The 22,425-nt window shown below is 50.3% G+C and overlaps 1 protein-coding gene across 2 annotated transcripts in view; it reads right to left on the bottom strand.

Annotated features, from left to right (window-relative positions):
- Window positions 1-450: 450 nt before the first annotated feature.
- NECTIN2 (nectin cell adhesion molecule 2) overlaps window positions 451-22,425 on the bottom strand; it is a 101,289-nt gene continuing 79,314 nt past the window's right edge. The window contains exons 6-9 of one of the 2 annotated variants that reach the window (XM_081200451.1): window positions 8,571-8,715; window positions 7,373-7,436; window positions 5,637-5,741; window positions 451-3,304 (exon numbers count right to left, since the gene is read on the bottom strand). In XM_081200451.1, coding sequence (XP_081056577.1) covers window positions 3,101-3,304; window positions 5,637-5,741; window positions 7,373-7,436; window positions 8,571-8,715 — 518 coding nt within the window. In that variant the 3' untranslated portion in view covers window positions 451-3,100. The remainder of the gene's footprint in view (window positions 3,305-5,636; window positions 5,742-7,372; window positions 7,437-8,570; window positions 8,716-22,425) is intronic. The other variant, XM_081200453.1, reaches the window with a different exon arrangement.

Consider the following 22,425-nt stretch of genomic DNA (forward strand, 5'->3'; position numbering starts at 1 on the left):
GGGGAAAACCGCACGGGCGGCGCCATCTTTGTGAACGTCGTTGGGTTCCGCGCGCCAAAGGTTTCCATAGTTACCCACATGGGAGGCTTGTAGGATACTCGTCTTTCCTCAACGTCAGGCCAACGCCCAGAATGTTGATATATTCCATATATATATATGGAGATAGAAATTGCTTCTTCCTCCCAATATATATTCATGGGAACTGTAGTTTACCCTGCACCGAGCTACAATTCCCAGCACCCTGAGCAAACGGCACTTCCCAAGAGTCTTTGTGAGGAAGCCTCGTGCTTTCTATATATGTTGTGGGTGTGATCCAAGGCTCATTATTTATCTAGGCGTCAAATCAGTGGACGTCTCCGAACCCTCCCCAGGACACCTAGCCCACGGCAAGATAACAAATCAGGAACTGTTCAGGCCCTCCTCACCCACAAAGCATGATGCTGTCATTACAGGGTTTGAAAAACATTTATTTTTAAGAAACAACATCAGTAAAAAGTTTATTTAAAAAAGAAGAAAGTCCATCTGTGTTCCCACTGAGATCTGTCCATTCAGCGTCAAGCAAAGGCACGAAAAGGGCATTGAGGGGAAAAGGCATCTTGTGTTTCAATCATTCCTTCCCTCAGACCCTGAGATTCATGGCATTAGTGTTAAGATCAGTGAAGTTAAGAGGAACAGGTAGTAAAAAACAATCGTAATCACAATAAAAAATCCTGCAGCGCCAATCTGTACCTGCGCCCAGCGGAAACAGCAGCAGTGGCAAAAAGGCAACAACTAAAAACAGCAAACCTACAAAACAACCCTTCACATTTTCAGATCAGGAGACCGGAAACCCGGGCAGCTCCTGAGCTCTTGGGGAACAGATTCACAATTCAAGTAGCAACCGGAGCCTGAGCTATAGGAAAATCATGCCAGTGGGAGTTTGTGGCACCAACCTCCCCACTCAAAAGTGGAAACTCTGAAACATGGAATGATCTCCGTGTATCCTCTTATGTGGGGCTGGGAGACCAGGGGACCGCCAGGCATTGCCAGACTACAACTCCCATCACCACCCCTTAGCGCTAGCAATGCTGGTAGAAGCTGCTGGGAGGCCAACAACAACTAAAGGTCCATAAGGTCCCCACCAAACTTCTGCACAGTGACTAAATCTAGATCAGAGGTTGATTGATTGACTGACTGATTGATTGATTGATTGATTGACTGCCAGATGTGCTGCAGACACCTGAAGGCTTCACAGCAACGTCGTACTGCAACAGTCACTGCCAGCCTAACTGGTCCTTGTTGGGATAACAGGTGAGATCAGTCACAGCACTCCAAACTTGGGCTTGTGGACAAAAGTGGCCTCTTGCCAACAACACAGCAACAGTAACCTGCGTGCGCCTGGCAGCTTTTATAGGGAGCTGCCACACGACCTACTTTGCCCAACTGATGTGAAGATCCTTCCTTGCTGTTCTCCCTGCAGTCCCCTCGTTTGGCCAGAGCCGAGTGGGGCAGCATAAGCTGCCTTGCCACCCTTCAGGTTCCAGGATTTGGCATGGGGTAGAGTCCTGATGACGTGCCGCAGACCCAACGAGAGATCGTTATGCACAGATACCTGCGCAAGTCCGTCCCGTTCCAATCCCCTTGCTAAAAAGGCTGTCACAGCTCATATCCCTGGCCTAGTGCTAAATTGGCACCTTCAACACTGCAGTTGGGAGGTAGCCCAAGCAGGGATGTCCTAGTCCCTTTTGAAAAAGCACTCATTGCAGAGACCTGCCCAGCCACCCCATAAATACCGCCGCAGAAGGAGATGCCACTCGCCCATGGCTCTCTGCAGGAAGGCTACGAGGCGTATTCTATTGCAGCCGAAACCTCCTGGGGTGTGTGCATATGGTGGTTTGGGGGGGAGAGCTCAGCTTTCAACAGCAAGAGACCCTATCTTTTGCACTCACTCGCATGGGGAACCCCCAACTCCCTAGGGCTGGCAGTGTATTTGGGCAAGGAGAAAGCAATACTCTTGGGTGCTTGGTGGGAGACGTCCTGCGCAGTCGGGAGCACATGCCAAGATTGTTTCGAGGACACAATGAGAAGCGGAGTACCCGCAACAAGTTGCCCACCCCGTGGCCGAGGAATCTAGCACATCAAACCCCGAAGATGGCTAACACTGTGGTGGTGGTTGCCAGGCACCTGGCAGACATTTCTTGTGCCTTCTGGAAGGAGCCTAAACATTCACCAAGGCGTGATCATGTCATGTGAAGATCCAATCGTATCTCGGAGCCTGGTCTAGAGAGAAAAAGCTCTCGTCTGGTGTTGTTCCGTTCCAGAGTGCAGACGGAACTGCACGACTGAATCACCCCCACCCCGATACACATGGAAAACTCTCCACCCAGAGAAAACTAGATGCTGGGGGAGTCTAGCCAAGACTTCTTCCCAACATGCCCATTTTTTCTGTGTAGGATTCTTTTCCCTTTTGGGGGTGGCGGGGAGCAATCGGGCAACCTCCATCTGCAATACGAAGGGGCAAAGCCCAGGAGGCGTCGTTTTACCAGGTGCCAGGCATCCTCCAGGCAGGACAGGTTAATACAGGGGCACCAAGAGAATGGGGGGGGTACCTAAGGAGGTATAAAATCCCCCTCCCCAACTGGCTTTGGCAGGAGTCAATAGCTAGCTCCATGGGGGGAGCAGCTGCAAGAGGTACTTGGCCCCTGTATCCACGCATGGGAAGTGGTTCTGAGGACTCTGGATTCTACTGTAAATGTAGCATTTGTCCGACAGCCAGATGGCTCAGGGTCAGGGAAATCTGGCCGAGGAAGGCCCACTAGACTTTAGGGGAGGCTGGGAGGGTATAAGCCGCCATCAGACAAAAGATGAAGGCACTACGTATGTCTGGCATGGTGGGACAGCTCTGGCCTTGCTGGAGAAAGAACAGAAGGAATGAGAAGGCCTGCTTGGAGCAGGACGTGCTCCTGCCCATCTAAGGCACACGAGAAACCCAGGATTTTCAAGGGAACCACGCTGGGCATCTAACGGGATAGAGCGTCAAAAGAAGCAGCATCTCTCCAGGACCAGCGCGAGATACAGCATCCTCATCTCTGGGCCTCGGGTGGAAATCCAGCCTCAGGGCTCAGACATACATAGCCCTCGACATGATAAAGGCCTTGTCGGTGGACATGGGAGCCATGGCGGCCTCTTCCTCCGTGGCTGCGAAGGAGAGCGCGTCATAAATGGGGTTGATCTGGTCCAGATATTCGTCCTCCATGCTGGGGCCAGCGCCTGCCGCCGCCTCTCGCTCTTCCAGCGTCGGCAGCTCATGGTATCGCGGGGCCTCCTGCAAAGGGAAGGAATGAATTGGTGGTTTGGAGGGGGGATATTTACTTAACTGCTGTCCCCCCCATCCCTTGTTGCATCCCACTGTGTTTACACTGAGGTGGGCAGTAGGTTGTGATGGTGGACCAGGGTTCCTGAATTCGGTTCCCGGAGCTGGAGGCTTGGCTTGGAGACTGGAGCAGCCAAATCTCGACTGAAGTGGAGACCATGCTGCTCTGATGACCAAGCCAGGGCCTGATGACCATGTTATGGCTTCCCTCATGGAATTCTGGGAGCTGTAGTTCGCTAAGGGTGCTGAGCGTTGCTAGGAGACCCCCTATTCCCCTCCCAGAGCTGCAATTCCCAGGGTGATTTGGCAATCAATCCCTCTGCAAAGGGAACTCTGGGAAGTACCTATATGTGATGGGGGGAAAGGTCTCCTAACTACTCTCAGGACCTTTAACAAACTACAGCTCCCAGAATTCTTTGGGGGAAGCCATAACAGTTTAAAGTGGTATCATAGCTCTTTAAATGTATGGTGTGATGGTGGCCAGGCCAGGCCAACCCAGGGGCATCATCCTGGCTGTCATTCACAGGGGTCGACATTGCATGCTCTCTCTGTGCTGAGCTCAGCTAACGTGGCCAGGCCCGAGCCCCAGACTAGGAGGGCCCTAGCTAAAGCTGTGGGGGCTGGATAAACACGCACCCTAAGGAGCCATGCCACAAGGGACTTGTGTCACAGACTATGTTGCACCTATTTCTTGTTCTTTCTTGTAATCAGGGCTGGCCCAAGACATTTTGCTGCCTGAGGCAGAGCAACAAATGCTGCCCCTCCCTCACAAGTCAAGGTCTCCAAAGCTCACCAAGATATTTTGGGATTTAATACAATAATAAAATAAATAACAGTTCATGGCCCCTTCAAAACACCACAATTCAGCTGTCTGAGGTGGACATTTGACATTGCCCAATGGTTGAGCCGGCCCTCTGTGTTGCCTGTTGGTGTGCACAGAATTAGTATATTGATTCTGAAGGTAAAATAAAGGCACCCCTGACCGTTAGGTCCAGTTGCGGATGACTCTGGGGTTGCGGCGCTCATCTCGCTCTATAGACCGAGGGAGCAGGCGTTTGTCCACAGACAGCTTCTGGGTCATGTGGCCAGCATGACTAAGCCGCTTCTGGCGAATCAGAGCAGTGCACGGAAACACTGTTTACCTTCCTGCCTATGTATCTACTTGCACTTTGACATGCTTTCGAACTGCTAGGTGGGCAGGAGCTGGGACCAAACAACGGGAGCTTACCCCGTTGCGGGGATTCAAACCGCCGACCTTCTGATCAGCAAGCCCTAGGCTCTGTGGTTTAAATCCCAGCACCACCCACGTCCCTCTTGATTCTAAAGAGTACCTGGCAAACAAACATATCTGCAGCTCGCCCAGTTGTGTTGGAAAGACAGGTCACCGTTTGTGGGAGCAGCTAGTCTGAAGGGCAGATCTGTTTTGACGAGCACTATGAAGCACCGTGCAATCCAAGAGGCAAACGCCAGGATCCTAAGCAATGCTGCTGAGAATCCAGAAGCACAACCTCAGATTATAGGCAGTGTAATGCTTTTGTGTCTGCAAAAGTGTGTAGCAAAGGAGGGGTGCTGAAGCAGCCCCTTGCCCTCTGCTCCCTACTCATCTTGCTTGGTCCCCCTTTCTACATTGTAGAAAACTCACCAAGCCTTGCCCACAAGTTTGCAAATTAATTGCTACGTTTTGCAGCCATAAGGACTAGAAACTTTGAGGACTTTAAAAACAAAAAGGAAGCCATGAGTCTCAGGATTCTCTGGTGTGCACTCGCCAACCAAATCCCACGCTCTGAGAGGCGCGATCGCAGATGGGCAGGATACATCCTGGGAGTTGTGTGTGTTTGTTATACAGATCTTCCACATGGGGCCCTGGGGCCAGCATGGGCTATGTTATGTACTGAAGTTCTCACCCTGGGCCAGCAGGGGGATACTGTAGATAGTTATGCAAATAAGGGATCGAAAGTGACGTTCAGTGATTGGATAGCTTTAGAAAATTGTTACAGTTACGTTGTACTGGAGCTCTATATAAGCAGGCTGACTGAACCCTTCAGTTCAGTTCTGTTCTGGCCTGTGAATAAACAAGAGCTGTTTGAAGAATTGCTGTGTCGTCTGATATGTTCACCCACAACTTAACAGGCTAGGTTTTCTCTCCAAGGCAAACCCGAGAAGCTGAATCTCAGGGTGTCAGAGCGGATCTGGTTTCAGAGGGCTCAGTCTCCTTGATTGCACCCCTTGTGCTCAACGCGGGCTCTTCCCTAGAGAAAACTCCTTGGCACGGGCTCCCCCTCACCTCCATTGCGGTGGCAGCGACCCCGCCAAAGAGATCGTCTGTGGTGCTGGGTTCATAAAAGGGTGCTTTGAGCGGGATACTCTCAGCCTCACTGGGAGTGGGAACCTGGAATAAACCAGAGATGGGGGATGAAGACGGGAGGGGGCAGCCTGAACTGCCGGAGGAAGCCAAGAGAGAGAAAAAGCTCCCTTCCCAGAGTCAGAATAAATTCCAGGATACTCTCAGCCAGAGAGGGAGAGAGCCGCCAGCACACACAGAATTGCAGGTAGTTCCCTCCCCATCCATCCCTGGTCGCCTTTGCCTTTCTGAAGAGCTTCTTAAGACTCAGCCAGCCACCTCCTATCCAACTGCAGGAAGAAACTGCTGCAAGCAACCCTGCCCAAAAGCTTCACCAAAGCCTCCGGCGTCTCTTCGTCCTCAGCCAGCCATGGCAGGGCCATGCGTATCCTGCCATTTCATGCAAGCACCGCACAGATATTTGCTCTGGGAGCCAACGTTCATTGGAGACTCCCAGCGTTCTGGTTTTTATTTTCTAAAAAGCAAGTTGCTAGGCCTTATGGTTTGCAAAGAGAGCTTTGCCCGAGAGTGGGCAACGCCTGCTGAAATCACAGCCTAAGAAGCCCTGCTGGGTTAGGTCAGAGGCCCACTGAATCCAGCATCCTGTTACCACTGTGGCCAGTCAGGTGGCAAGCCCAGAAGCAGGATCTGAGCACAAGAGCAGCCAGAGGGAGTAAATAAGGCTTCCAGCGACAGAGAGAACATGCATTGCTCCACTGAGCTCTTGGCCTGGCCCCAGGAAGAGCAGAAACAGAAGGGAATAAGCAAAAAGCAACAGATATTGCACACACTTCAACAGTGAACAGGTACATTAAAACCCAGCTTTTCTCACTTCAAGGATTATTATTATTCTTCTAACCCAGTCAGATGGGAGATGATGATGATGATGATTAACAGCATCCTCTTTCAGCACAGAGTACAAACAGCCCTGGAAATTAGTAGGCTGATGATTGCTAAGCATGCGAGGGACGGGTCTTGCCTGTGCAGGGGTGGCTTGGCCAGCGCCAAGGACGACATTGCCAGGTAGCTTCTGCTGAGTTCTGCAAGCTCTGCTCCCTGCATTCTCTGGCCATTTCCCACCACACCTGGGAGGGACCTTGGCCAACTCCAGCTACAAAGGCAGCTTCTGTGGCTCAGGATGCCTAGAGGCCATTGAGGTAGGTAGGACATCGTTTTGGGCAGTCTTCAACAACTGGGCATCCTCCTTCTGTGCTGCAATTCCTATCAGTCCCAGGCAGCACACCCCACTTCGCCCTGAAGCTCTTTGGGGGCAGGTCTATGTTGGGGTCTATGTTGGATCAGCCAACGTCTATTAGCCTAAAGTACCTCATGCAGTTGGCAGGTAGGGCCAGGGGTGGTGAAGGACCATTTGTAGATACAGGGAAATGTGAGCCATCATTAACACCAGGGTCAAATAGACAGAGCCTCCCTTGCCCAATGGCACCCAGTGAGTTTGACAGCTGAGCTGGGAAGGATTTGACTCCATCTCCCTTTGGTACAGGTCCTACCCACTTTCGTCCCGGGCCCCAGCTCTGCCCTAGAAGTTATCACCTGGGATCTGCAATTCGCATGGGGACACTGTTATAATTTTGTCCCCCCAAAAACCAGTCCAAGAGACTGAAAAAATAACCCCGTGTGTCAGGAGCATATCCTGGCTACTTCAAGCCACAGATACTTACCGGTTCTGTTTCGTCAGACAACTGGCAGGGTGGGGGCGGCTTGTAGGCAGGTGGTCCTTCCTGGCTGCAAAGGCGGCAGGAAGGAAGACGGTCAGGTGAGGATGTAAACTGCCAAACTACTGACTACCAGGGCTAGCTGGCTGGCTGGAGATAATGTGCTTTAGGTGGGTCAAGGGAGCCATGGACTCAGAAAGGTTGAATACCACTGCTCTAGGTAGTGGGTGTTAATCATGAGTTCAGATTTGCACCCCAATGGGTAAAGAGATGCCAGTGAAAAGGGCCACCTACTCAAAAGATGGTAGGCCAGATTTAAAGGGTTTGTTGATACCCAACCTCTGGTTCTCCAGATGTTGCTGACCTGTGTCTCCCAAAACAGCCCACCCAGCACTGGACAATGGTCAATGGCTGGTGGCAGCTGAAGTCCAACAACATCTGGCAGGCCAGAGAGCCCCTGCGATAGAGAATCAAAATGGTAGGCCCATGATAAAGGAATAGCAAGGGACCTAGGCAAACAATGCAGACGGGAAAAGTGCCGAAATAATTACATCCATCACCAACCTGGTGGCTTCCAGATGTTTTGGACCGCAAAACATCTGGAAGCCACCAGGTTGGCAAAGGCTAAGCCAATCGCCTAGAAATTTGGATCGCTGTTCCTGCATTGTAGACCCACCATATTGATTCTCTGTTGGGGCCTTCTGGCGGTTCCCTCACTGCGAGAAGCCAGGTTACAGGGAACCATGCAGAGGGCCTTCTCAGTAGTGGCACCTGCCCTGTGGAACGCCCTCCCACCAGATGTCAAAGAGAGCAACAACCACCAGACTTTTAGAAGACCTCTGAAGGCAGCCCTGCTTAGGGAAGCTTTTAATGTTTGATGAATCATTGTATTTTAATATTTTGTAGGAAAGCTGCATGTATGTCTAAATAAATAAATAAATAAATAAATAAATAAATAAATATGATGATGATGATGATTATTAATGAACTAAACCATTTTCATTTGTTTCAGTTAGAGTTGTACGAGCCTGCGGCATTTGTCACCAGCGACACTTCACCTGCCCAATCTGAACCCAGACCAACTGTGGCCGGAGGAGGAGGAGAGGTTATCCCTTTCTTGCCATGCCCTGTTGCCCACCTCCCTGGCCCCCTGCACTCTATCTGGAATCCTGGCCCTTAGCCTTGAGCAAACTGAGCCACTCACTCATCCTCCTCGCGATCCATCCGGTTCTTCTGCTGCTGGCGGCAGATTAGGATGCCAGTGGCCACCACGGCTACGGCCACGATGGCCGCAATGAGGCCACCAATGATCCCCCCTGTGGTGCCTGCCCCTTCCATGTTGGGCTTATCTGGAAGAAAGAAAGAAAGAAAGAAAGAAAGAAAGAAAGAAAGAAAGAAAGAAAGAAAGAAAGAAAGAAAGAAAGAAAGAAACACTGTGAATCAGAGGCCCATGTGAACATGTGTTGCGCATCAGGCTGCTTCAGGAGTGGGGGCGCTTCGTTCCTGTAGGTGTTGTTGGGTGGCATGGCCAAGATCAGGGGTGATGTCTGGAGCCAGAGTCAGTCGTATGTCAGGGAAAAAAATACCCAGTGTCATTGAAGTTAACTCTTTATTCAAAGAAACCAAAACAGTGCAGGGTCATGTTGTGCGGATGCCTGATGATCGTCTCCCAAAGCAGCTACTCTACTCCGAACTTACAAATGGAAAGTATAATGCTGGAGGTCAACAAAAGAGGTTTAAAGACTCTCTCAAGGCAAATCTAAAAAAAAGTAGGATAAACACAGACAACTGGGAAACACTGGCCTGCGAGCGCTCTAATTGGAGAACAGCCTTTACCAAAGGTGTCGTGGGTTTTGAAGACGCTCAAACTCAGGACGAAAGGGAGAAACGAGTTAAGGGGAAGGCACGCTTGGCAAATCCACACTGTGATCAACTCCCGCCCGGAAACCTATGTCCCCACTGTGGAAGGACGTGTGGATCCAGAATTGGCCTCCACAGCCACTTACGGACTCACTGTTTTAACTGTGTTTATGGAAGACAATCTTACTCGGTTACGAGAGATCACCAAAGAAGAAGAATGATCCCAGCAACTCTTCCCAGTAGGTCTTGCCCCAATGAGGCAGCTCTGAGGACTAAAGGTCCCTACCTTCCCACTCCTCTCCAAGGTTCCTTTCCCTGGTTCCTTCCCCAACAGCCTAAGGCTCCATCGTCTTGCCTCTCTTTGCTCTGCCCTCTTCTTTTCTCTGCATGTTCTGGGAGATCAGGCGGGAGGGGAGCTGGCTGAAGCAGGACAGAGGGACTCCCTGGATTCTCCAGCAGCCGGACTCAACTCTGTCTCCTGGCCTTCTTCCTCTCCCACCTCTGATTCTGCACTGCTCTCTGCCCCAGTCTCTTCCTGCTCACGAAACCCTGTTCCCTCTTCAGCTTCGGGCAGCTCCTCCTCCCAGTCTGCACCCTTTGACCAGACACTGCCATCCCGCCGTCAAAAACTGGCTCTGGGCCTTCTTCTCCCGGGGGTTCCCCTGGGGGTTTCCAGCTGGTGCCTCCCACCACTCATCTACATCCAGCCATGACAGGTGAAGGAAGTTGTAGTTCCGCAAAATGTGGCAGGCTACAAGTTCCCCATTTCTGACGTACGCAAGACATCAAAACCCTCCTCAAACATTCAGAAAATCCACCGCTGTGGCACCCAGGGGCAGAGAAGCTGTAGCTCTCCAGATTCCGCCAGGCCACTAGTCTGATCCAGCAGGGATCTTCTTATGTTCTTAGGATTGATGGGAGTTGTAGTCCAACAACATCAAGAGGGCTGCAGCTTCCCCCCTCCTGGGCTCCTTCCCAGGTCAAAGGATAAGTCTGCGTGGAGCTGGCACCAAAACACATTTTTAAAAGCAGGCCTGAGGGTGATGGCCCCACAACTGTCATCTGTACCTGGAGTCACCCAATTCCACCAAGCAGCTCTCACAGATGAAAATCATTCTTTTTTTAAAAAAAATCAAAAATCCTGCACTAAGGTAATCCAAACTGTGCAACACGAAAAGGTGAATTCAGCAACCTGTATAACTTATGAAAAAAACCCTGAGAGACTATTTCGAGATAAATTTGAATACTACTGTGGAAAAAAGAGTAATCTGGGATGCAAGTAAAGCAGTTATGAGGGGGTTTCTGATCCAACAGAATTCACTAAAGAAGAGAGTTCAAAACGCGAAAAAAGAAAAAATTCTGGATAAAATAAAAGAGGGCGAGAAAAAACTGAGATTGAAACCCAACACAAGAGATTCTGAGAGAAATAAAGTTACATCAAGTGCAATACATGAAGATGATGAATCAGGAAATTGAATGGAAAATTAAACAAAGGAGACAAAGGACTTTTGAACCGGCAAATAAATGCGGGAAATTGTTGGCGTGGCAGATGAAGAAAAGACAAAAATTTAATACCATTACTAACTTGGAAGTGGAAGGAAAAAACATTCAGAACTGTGCTACCAGAACTGCATGGAGCTGGCACCAAAACACATTTTTAAAAGCAGGCCTGAGGGCGATGGCCCAACAACTGTATAACTTATGCAAAAAAAAAAAAGGAGAGAGAGCGCATTTGCATGGGTTTTTTTTAATTTTTATTCAAAATTAAAACAAGACATATTATCCAAGAACATATCATCCTTGTTCCCCCCCCCATTTTTCCTCCCTCCTCCTCCCACACAGAACCCACCCGCCCCCGCCCCCCGACTTCCCTCAGTTCCAGTCTTTGGTTTCTCTGAGACTGCTGTTTTCTGCATGTTACAAAGTTGTATAGATCCTCAAACTATTTAGCTGATTATTATCAATAAAAAGTTTGTGCTGTTTATTCAAAAACTGCCAAGGAGTCCAGTTCGCTTTGTTGCGTCTTCAGATACTTTGTAAAGGGTTCCCATTCATCCTTAAAGTCACAGTTATCCTTGTCCCACAGCTTATATGTCAGTTTTGCCAGTTCTGCATAGTCCATCACTTTTTCTTGCCATGCTTCTTTAGTTGGGGTTTCTTCAGTCTTCCATCCTTGTGCTACCAGAACTCTCGCGGCCGTTGTCGCATACATGAAGATGTTTTCCAGCTTTTTTGGCAGGTCTTTCCCTACAATCCCCAACAAAAATGCCTCGGTTTTTTAAACAAATGTTAAATGGAACATTTTCTTCAAGCATGGTTTTCTTTCCTTTTCACAGTTTCCTACAAACATGGGGATGGGGCAAGGCCTCTGGTTATTGGAAGTCTCTTTCAGCAACTGCTGCTTCTGAGATTTCAGCTGGCCAAGTGGGGCTCGCCTGTTTTCAAGCCTCCCCTCCAAACAACTGTGGCTAGAAAAGGAACTCTGAGGTTTTCAGAGAGCTGGGTTTTGCAGACGCACACTCGAGCCTGTTTGGCTGTGAACGGACACAGTGGTTTTCTGCTTCCACTACAGGGGTCAAATCTACTCAACAAATGCCAGGATGAATGTGTGGTCTCCAATTACTGATGCTGCAAATGGTCACCGTGCTGATTTTGCACAGGTTTTAAGCCGTAATTTAGTTCCTGGCCTGTAATTTTTTCATTTAATGGCATTTCATAACCCTCTCATCATTCCTGGCCATTGGCTACGCTAAACTGAGCCTGCGAGGAAGCTGGAGCTCTGCAACATCTGGAAAGACAGAGGATCCCCACCTCTGCCCATGTGCCTATACAGTGGTACCTCAGGTTACATATGCTTCAGGTTACATATGCTTCAGTTTACAAACGCTTCAGGTTACAGACTCTGCTAACCCAGAAATAGTACCTCGGGTTAAGAACTTTGCTTCAGGATGAGAACAGAAATCGTGTGGTGGCGGTGGGGCGGCAGCAGGAGGCTCCATTAGCTAAAGTGGTCTTTCAGGTTAAGAACAGTTTCAGGTTAAGAACAGACCTTCAGAACGAATTAAGTACGTAACCAGAGGTACCACTGTATATATTCCTCTCATCCAAAGATAACAATTCTTGCAATACAGTCATACCTCAGGATGAATACACTTCAGGTTGAGCATTTTTGGGTTGCGCTCTGCGGTGACCCAGAAGTAATTGAACGCGTTACTTTCGGGATTCGCCATTCGCGCATGCGCAGAGGCTCAAAATGACGTCATACGCATGCGTGGAAGCGGTGAAACGCCACATGTAGAAGCACAGTCGCGTGTTACGTTTGCTTCAGGATACGAACGGGGCTCCAGAACAGATCCCGTTCGCATCAAGAGGTACCACTATAGATGATATGGATTCTAGTCCGCAAACCACCATGCCCCCAACACATGTCTAAATCTTTAAGGTGCCGCAAGACCTGTTATTGTTTCTGCTGAATTGTGATAGTAGAATCGTAGAGCTGGAAGGAAGCATGAGGGTCATTTGGTCCAACCCTCTGCAATGCAGGGATCTTTCTGGCCAACGTGGGCCTTGTACCCACAGCCCTGAGATGAAGAGTCTCATTGGTCTTATAAACACACAGCCCTGCACCTCATAGAGGAGAGGGCTCTCAGTGGCTGCCAGATGCAATGGCTGTGCTCTGCTTCCACAGCCAGAGGAAGCAAAGCTTCCGAATACCAGTGGAAATCGCAGGAGGGATGGGTCTCTCCTGGGCTCAGGGCAAGCTTGCAGATTTCCCTGGGTGATCCCACGTGAGAATAGGATGCTGGATTATATGGGCTGCAGGCCTGATCCATCAGGCTCTTTTTATGTTTTCGTGTAAACCTAGAACAGGGCTTTAACCGGCCGGGATTCTACATCGTGTTTATTATTATTATTATTTCTCTTACTCTCCAATCTTCCACCACTAGGTGGCACCTTAATTCTACGCTGCAGATTAGCAATTGCAGGGGGTTTGTACTGGCAGATAGGAAGGTTGAATGGACTGTGATTCACACCACAGAGGGAAAGCAAGCAGCCCGGTTTCTGCTCTCCCCTGGTGCCCCCACCGCACCCATCCTGCTGCAGTTTCAGGGACTGGACGTTTGGGAAAGGATGAGGGCAAAGCATTCTTCCAAGTTGGAATCCCCGGCCATGGGAGGGAACACACAAGATGCTCCTCCAAGACCCAAGTCTAGTTCTAGGGATGGCAATCTATTGATTAGAGAGGGCTGCACTGTTATTTATTATCCTATTACTTATTAGATTTATGCACCGTCCTCATCGCAAGATCTCAGGGCGGGTCACGAGATAAGACGCCAAGTAAAAGCACAAACAAAACAGCTAAAGCAAAAACGTTCAGGCCGGCGTCATCCATCGCACAACTGCCCTGTGCAAAATCGGGCACATCGGCACCAGGAGAATCTCAGCCATCGTAGTTTTCAGCAAATATACATCTGCCACTCCCGCCCTGAATTGTTTGCGGCGCAACAAATGGCTGCAAGCAATCAATATTTACCCGCCAAGTTTCTAGCCCTCAACACTCGGAAGCGTAGGGGTGAACCGCCGACGAAATCTCGGAAGGCGCAGGTCAGGATTCCCGCTAGCCAGGTTGCCTTCCTTTCGCCGCGGTTAGCAAGGAGCGATATAAATTATGCAAAATAGAGATGTATGGAGGCGAATGAGCTCAGCGTGCATAATTCATACGGCCTGTAATGCGCAGCTTTTCTTCGGCACACAATTGATGTTTTAAGCATAAAGGTGAAGGCAGCCCTGAGAGGGGATGAATGCCGGGATTTTGCCTTTCATCTCTCCTCAGCGCTTTGAAGAGAGCGAGGCCTGATGGCTACAGTGTGTGAGTGTGAGTCTCTCTCCCTCCCTCCCTCCCTCTCTCTCTCTCTCTCTCTCTCTCTCTCTCTCTGTGTGTGTGTGTGTGTGTGTAGAGGTGCATGGGAAGTTTCTGGGTTACAGGCCCGTTATGAAAAAAAAATAAAGAATGAGGTCCAGTGGTTAAGCTAAGGTCACTGACCTTTGTGGCCAGTAGGGGCGTTTACGATTTCAAGAGAGTATTCAAACAACCCTTTGCGCTGTTCTCCCACCCGCCCAACCGCACATGCGTACACAAACACACTTTGCTTTTCTACAGAGTCTGGGTAAAAAGCATACCCTCCAACTTTTCTCCCATGAAAATAGGGGTGTCCATGCCTGTGGCACTGTGGGTTAAACCACAGAGCCTAGGGCTTGCCGATCAGAAGGTCGGTGGTTCGAATCCCTGTGACTGGGTGAGCTCCCGTTGCTCAGTCCCTGCTCCTGCCATCCTAGCAGTTTGAAAGCACGTCAAAGTGCAAGTAGATAAATAGGTACCGCTCCGGCGGGAAGGTAAACCATATTTCCATGCACTGCTCTGTTTCGCCAGAAGCGGCTTAAGTCATGCTGGCCACATGACCCGGAAGCTGTACGCCGGCTCCCTCAGCCAGTAAAGCGAGATGAGCGCAGCAACCCCAGAGTCGGTCACGACTGGACCTAATGGTCAGGGGTCCCTTTACCTTTATGCCTGAAAGCATGGACAGTCGCTGCCAGTCAGGGCAGACAATACTGACTGAGATGGGTAAAAAAATAAAGGACCCCTGGATGGTTAAGTCCAGTCAAAGGCGACTATGGGGTTGCGGTGCTCATCTCGCTTTCAGGCCAAGGGAGCTGGTGTTTGTCCACAGACAGCATTTCCAGGTCATGTGCCCAGCATGACTAAACCGCTTCTGGCGCAAAGGGACACCGTGACGGAAGCCAGAGCACACGGAAACGCCGTTTACCTTCCTGCTGCAGTGGTACCTATTTATCTACTTGCACTGGTGTGCTTTCAGACTGCTAGGTTGGAAGGAGCTGGGACAGAGCAACGGGACCTCACCCCATCTTGGAGATTCGAACCACTGACCTTCCGATCAGCAAGTCCAAGAGGCTCGGTGGTTTAGACCGCAGTGCCACCCGCGTCTGAGATGGGGCATTGGCCTGACTCACCATAGGTTATGTTCTTATGTGTTGGGTCTCTGCGACCGCACCTTTTTACTGGTCTGCCAGGGAGAAATGAAGCAAATGAAGGCATGTGTGTTTGTGTGTGCTTGCATCACTTTTCCTTGCCAGGCAAAGCGCCCACTGCTCAATTTCCGCCTGCTTAAGAAGGCGACAACCCCTGTCGTTTGTCACTGCCGTCAGACGCTCTGGGGCTTTTCATGGCACAGGGCATCCCGGCTCTGCCCATCACATGCCAGAAGCTTGCGCAAGGCCCATCAGGAAAGGCAAGGCAGCAAAACACACATACACACTCTCAACCCACAGAGAAAGTGTGCTCCTGTCCTCTCCCTTGCAGTGGAAACTTCATCAGGACTAGAACGTTTGTCCTGGCTACCTGGGGCTCAATTTTTATGTATGTTTCTCTCCTTCTGGTTCAGACTTCGTGCATTCTCTCACTGGGCGGCCTTGCACAAAATCGGCGTCGGCTCCCTTCTGCATTATGAGGATAATAACTACTACTTCACAGAGCTGTTAGAATAATGTACATAGGGATAATGAGGCAACGCATGAGGAGCACTTTTAAATGAAATTAGAGTCGACAGCAGGCTTTAAAAAAAAAAAAAGCCCTGACCCATCTTGCTGCTGTGCCTTTAATAGCATCCCAAAGTGCAGAAACCTGAAAGCAAAGCTTTTCACGGCAGGACGATCGGCAGAATCACTTCAAAAGCCAGCGGATCAAGTGGCACTCACAGGCGCAGGAGCAGAGGCAAGGGGAAAAGTTGGCAGTCTTCAGCACTAATTAAAGGAGGGGTGAGGAACCTTAGGTGTATTGGTGAAATATGGCCCTGCAAACCTCTCCGCTTGGCTCTCAAAATACAGTGGCACCTCTGGTTAAGAACGTAATTCGTTCTGGAGGTCCGTTCTTAACCTGAAACTGTTCTTACCACTTTAGCTAATGGGGCCTCCCGTTGCCACCCTGCCACCACTGCGCAATTTCTGTTCTCATCCTGAAGCAAAGTTCTTAACCCAAGGTACTATTTCTGGGTTAGCGGAGTCTGTAACCTCAAGCGTCTGTAACCTGAGGTACCACTGTACTCCCTAGGCCAGGCATGTCCAAAGTCCGTTTTGGGGGCCTAATCCGGCCCCCGTGGCAGTATCTGTCCTGGGGTAAAATCCTAAGAAAAAGCACAACAACCTTGGTCGGCCCTCACACATGTTCACTTCATCAAATCTGGCCCTCTTTGAAAAAAGTTTGGGCATCCCTAAGCCAAACTCCTCAGAGGCCCTGCCCCACATTTCCCTCCAGTGCTTTGTCTGCTTGGGATGTATAGAATCACAGAATCATAGAATTGTAGAGTTGGAAGGGACCCTGAGGGTTATCTAGTCCAAACTCTTGCAATGCAGGAATATGCAGATGTCCCATGCCGGGATTGAACCTGCAACCTTGGCATTATTAGCGCCGTGCTCTAACCAAGTGAGCTATCCAGGTATCTTTGGATGGCGATAAATACTCTTCATTGCCTGGGTGGAGAGAGGAATGCATGGTTGCATGCAGAAACCTCTTGTCTTCAGTTCAAGACTCTTCTATGTGGCTGCCTTCAGAAGGAAGGGTAGGATATAAATGGACGAAATAGCAATGATAACCTGTTGCTCCACCCAGTTTTGCTCTTCTGGAATGTGGCCCCCAGGAGGCTAACATGGCCCTCAGGCAGAAAAGGCTTCCCCACCCTTGATACTGTATATTATTGTTGTTATTATATATTTATTTCTACCCCGCCATTTTCCCTGCCAGGAACATAAGGCAGCTTGCAGATTTTAAAAAAAAATACCGTATTTTTCGCTCTATAGGACGCACTTTTTCCCCTCCAAAAATGAAGGGGAAATGTGTGTGCGTCCTATGGAGCGAATGCAGGCTCCTTGGCTTCGCGGCGACGCGCCTGTCCTGGAAGCTGGAGGAGGAATAGAAGGGTCTCCTTCTGTTCCTTCTCCAGCTTCGCTGAAGGGGCGCTGCGCCCTCTCCCTCTCTGCACAGCGCCTCTCCTGTGAAGGAGAGGCGCTGCGCAGAGAGAGAGAGAAGGCGCAGCGCCCCTTGAACGACGCGCCTGTCATGCGAAGCCGGAGGAGGAACAGAAGGGACTCCTTCTGTTCCTCCTCCCGCATCGCAGCGACGCGCCTGTCCAGCGAAGCCCGAGGAGGAACAGAAGGGTCTCCTTCTGTTCCTTCTCCAGCTTCGCTGAAGGGCACTGCGCCTTCTCCCTCTCTGCGCAGCACCTCTCCTGTGAAGGAGGGCCGCTGCACAGAGAGAGAGAAGGCGCAGTGCCCCTTCAGCGACGCGTCTGTCCTGGCTTCTGCTTTAGCCCTGCGCAGCCTCTTTGGGCAGGGGGAGCCTTCATCCCGCTGCCCTGAAGAGGCTTGGCGGGGTTACCCCAGAAGCCAGAACAGCCACACGGTATCCCAGAAGCCAGATCCCTCTTGCTGTTCTGGCTTCTGGGGTTCAGAATAATTTTTTCTTGTTTTCCGCCTCCCAAAACTAGGTGCACCCTATGGTCCGGTGCGCCCTATGGTGCAAAAAAATACGGTAAATCTCATTCCTTCTAGACCTGGGCTGGGGAACCTTTGCCCTTCCAGGCACGGCTGGACTCCAACTCCCATCAGCTCCAACCGACAGCTGAGGCTTATGGGAGTTGTAGTTCCGCAACAGCTGGAGAGTCGCAGGCTTCTCTGCCCCCGCCGTCCCAGATCCAGGGCAACTGCGGCCAACTCCTTCCTTCCCAGCCAAGGCCATCTGTCGCCTTCCCTTCGTGTCGGGAGGCAAAAGCACCAGAGGTGCGAGATTGAGAGGTGAAAGGCAGACCTCCGCGTGCCATCTTTTCGCTGCCAGCTTGGCGTGTTCATCCACTAACTGATCCCCTCCTTGGCTCTCCTGGGACGACCCATAATTACCCACAGCCCCATCCATTATGCATGGGCCAGCTTGGAGCAAGTGCCGGCGCGTGGATTTCTCTCGCGGCGGCTCGAAATTACTATTTTCAAGCTGAGGAGCAGGTTTCCAAAGGAATCCTTTCGACGCCGGCCCTGCTGGCAAGGAGCTGGGTGCAGCCAAGGATGCCGAAATCCAGGAGGGGAAGGAGAGAATCTGCAACTTCCTGGCGCGGGTACAAAGAGGAGGAAGCGAGGCTGCAAGATCGGGGTTGCCCTCCCTCCCTTGGAGCAGGCTTGGTCCACCTGGCACTCTCCTGATGTTTTGGAGGGCAGCTTCGAAACATCTGGGGGGCACTGGGTTTGCCAAGGCTGTGTTTTAAGAGCGTGGGGAGGAAGCAAGAAAACGAAAGAGAGAGAAGACGTGGGAAGATGGTGATAAGGAGGAAATGTTTTCTCTTACTCGGGGAGGCTTAAAGGATTAGACTGTTCCGAGCTTAGAAATGCCTATGACTGCGGGGGAATATGACAGCCACACATCCAGAATATGAAATCAGAGGATCATAAAAAGCAGGGAGAGAGAGAAGATGCAATTTGATCAAGCCCACTCATCCACTCCCACCCAGCAGAAAGAATCTCTCACAGACGTCTTGGCCACAGCCCAGCCGTGCAGTGATAACAACAACAACAACAATTTATTATTTACACCCTGTCCATCTGGCTGGGTTTCCCCAGCCACTCTGGGCGGCTTCCAACAAAATATTAAAAATACAATAAGACACCAGACATTAAAAACTTCCCCAAACAGGGCTGCCTTCAGATGTCTTCTAAAAGTCAGATACAGTGGTACCTCTGGTTGCGAACAGGATCCGTTCCAGACCCCCATTCACAACATGAGCAGAACGCAACCCGCGTCTGCGCGTGTCGTGATTCGCTGCTTCTGCGCATGCGTGTGATGTCATTTTGAGCGTCTGTGCATGCGCGAGTGGTGAAACCCTGAAGTAACTCTTTCAGGTACAGTGGTACCTCAGGTTACAGACACTTCAAGTTACAGACACTTCAGGTTACAGACGCTTCAGGTTACAGACTCCATTAACCCAGAAATAGTACCTCGGGTTAAGAACTTTGCTTCAGGATGAGAACAGAAATTGCGCAGCGGCAACAGGAGGCCCCATTAGCTAAAGTGGTACCTCAGGTTAAGAACAGTTTCAGGTTAAGAACGGACCTCCAGAATGAATTAAGTTCTTAACCTGAGGTACCTCCGTGTCGCCGCGGGACGCAACCTGAAAAGACATAACCTGAACCGAACGTAACAAGAGGTATGACTGTAGTTGTTTATTTCCTTGGCATCTTACGGGAGGGCGTTCCACAGGGCGGGTGCCACTACTGAGAAGGCCCTCTGCCTGGTTCCCTGTAGCCTCACTTCTTGCAGTGAGGGAACCACCAGAAGGCCCTCGGTACTGATTTCAGTGAACGATGGGGGTTCACTGAACGATGGGGTGGAGACACTCCTTCAGAGAGCAGGGCTGAGGTTTTCAAGGAACCACAAGGAACCTAGCCTGGGGTCCCCTAAAATGTGTCCAATCGATGAAGGGCAGGTGGAGAGGAGCCTTGCACTGCCTCTGCCCAGCTAGGCCAGAGATGGTCTGTCTTCTGTTGTTGGCAGAACAGGAGGCCCGCAAGTCGTATGTCCACAGTAACTTGGAATATGAACAGCAGCAGAAAATTGGTAATATTTGAAACAGAAGAATATTTGAAATTAGAAGAATTCTGATTTATTAGAATGCAGTATATAAATGGGATTGGATGGGATCAGGAACAGCAGAAAAAGGCAGGAAGATAAAGAGAAATGTCTAACAAATTTGGAATCTGGAATTCATATGTAAAGATTAAGTTTAATGGGGGGAATTGACTTGCAAAAATTAATTTAAAAAATGGTATGTCCACAGGAAGTGCCCACAAGTGAAACTATCACCTGCCCCGACCAATGTGCAGGAGTGAAATTTTGGTGAATAACTGCAGTCATTTTTTTAACCCTTTCTCCTCATCATCACTCATCGTTTTTCAGCGAGCACCCCGCCTATGTGACTGGCATCGCAAGGCACTATTAAAAGAGGAAGAGTTGGTTGCGCAAGCTGTCGCTCTTGCGGTAGGCATGGCATGCTATTTCACCATCGTTTTCTGCCAGGCGATTCCCCTCTGTGTCCCAGTCTGAAAAATGGGTATGTGTCACAGCGCTCGGTCACACAAAACCCTGGGACGCTGGGCGTGCCCAAGTCATGCTGAGCACCTGTCAGGTATGAATCCGATGTCTGTGGGAAACCTGTAAACAGGACATCTCATCCCACCCTGCCGTTTCCAGTAACTGCTTCCAGCTGTGGAGGCAGAGCATGGCTAGCAGCCACTGATGGTCTTATCCTGCACAAATTTGTCCAGGCGTCCTTTAAAGCTACCCAAGTTGGTGGTCATCACTTCTTCCTGTGGCAGAGAGTTCCAGAGTTTTCACTATGCGCCACATGAAGGAGGACTTCCTTTTATCCATCTGGTATCTTCCACTGAACGTCCACGAGTTCTAGCATTATGACAGAGGGAGAAAAACTTTTCCCCAACTTTGGCTCTTTAGCTGTTCTCGGACTACAATTCCCATCATCCATGGCCACTGGTCCTGCTAGCTAGGGATGATGGGAGTTGTAGTCCAAAAACAGCTAAAGAGCCAAAGTTTGGGAAACACTGCTCTATGATATACAGAGGCAAACTGAATACAGTGGTACCTCGGGTTACAAACACCTCGGGTTACAAACTCTGCTAACCCAGAAGTAGTACCTCAGGTGAAGAACTTTACCTCAGGATGAGAACAGAAATCGTGCGCCAGCAGCGGGAGGCCCCATTAGCTAAAGTGGTACCTCAGGTTAAGAACGGTTTCAGGTTAAGAACGGACCTCCGGAACGAATTCCGTTCGTGACCAGAGGTACCACTGTACTTAAAACTGATAATTTGTCAGCTACTCTGGGGAATCTTTGGTGCGGTGGAAGGGTTGCAGAACAAGATAAAGACCTCCAGATCTTCCTAGCGATTCAAGTAGCTGTCTCTGTTTGTGGACCCCAGCTGGGCACGGATGCCAACCATTTTCACCATCCTGGGAGTGAGCAGTGAGGTTCAGGGATTTTATACATCTCCTATTGCATTGCAGGACGAAGTTTTGGGCAGCCAGTTCTTTCCAGGACAGATCCTTGGTAAGCTGCGGTTCAGACAGTCTTGCGTCGGAGCCGAAAGCAGGAGAGAAGGCCCTTGTTTTACCAGCCAAGCAGGTACCGCTGGGGAGGATCATCCCCCTTATCAGATATTGATATATACGAACTGAGGAAACAGATGCTGAAATTGTTCCAAAGGCACAGTCAGAAGGACCTGTCTGGGGAGCTTACTCATTATGTGATGATGCAGGACAGAGGCAAGGGAAAGGATGAGTGAGTCAGGGCTGAGCTGTGATTTTGAAATGGTCACCCAGGAGGGGGCAGGGAGGATAGCCGGCATGAGAGTGAAACTTAGCCATTCAAGGAAGGAGAGTGGTTTTGAGAGAAGAGATGTGGGAGGGAGAACGCAGGCGATTTTTCTTTCTAGCTGAGCACGGGAGGTTTCAAATTCCAGAGGGATGACGGCACATCTGAGCCACTCGGTTCCCGCTCGTGCCCCCACCCCACCCCGCCGCCCACAAAGACCCGGGCATCAGCCCACACCTCACAAAAGCCTGTTGGAAGAGTCACCCTCCCGCTCTCGCTCTCTCCCTGCCCCCACTTTCTCCCAGGCTCTCTCATGCTCCAAAGAACTGGAAACAAAAGTTTTATCTTATCTGTTCCACCCGCCCCCATGCAAAGTCCAGTTTCGCTCTCAGCCGCCCCTGCTCGCTGCAGAGAAAGCCTAGTGGCATGTGCCCATCCCGACTGAAGGCCACAGTTTAGCCTCAGTGACCGGAGCCTTAGGGCAGCCACGTCCCACAGGTAGATCGTGATCTACTGGTAGATCACTGGAAGTCTGTGGTAGATCACTGGTTCCCTCCAAAAAAGCTCAACAACTTTGACCCAAACCCCCCCAAAAAACGGGGCTTTCCTCCTCCCTAAAACAAGCTCAACAACTTTGACCCAAACCCCCCAAAAGTGGGTAAAAAGGTAAAGGGACCCCTGATCATTAGGTCCAGTCGTGACTGACTCTGGGGTTGCAGTGCTCATCTTGCTTTATTGGCCGAGGGAGCCGGCGTACAG

This window comes from Podarcis bocagei (assembly GCF_964188305.1).
Source record: "Podarcis bocagei genome assembly, chromosome: 7".
NCBI classification, from domain to species: domain Eukaryota; kingdom Metazoa; phylum Chordata; class Lepidosauria; order Squamata; family Lacertidae; genus Podarcis; species Podarcis bocagei.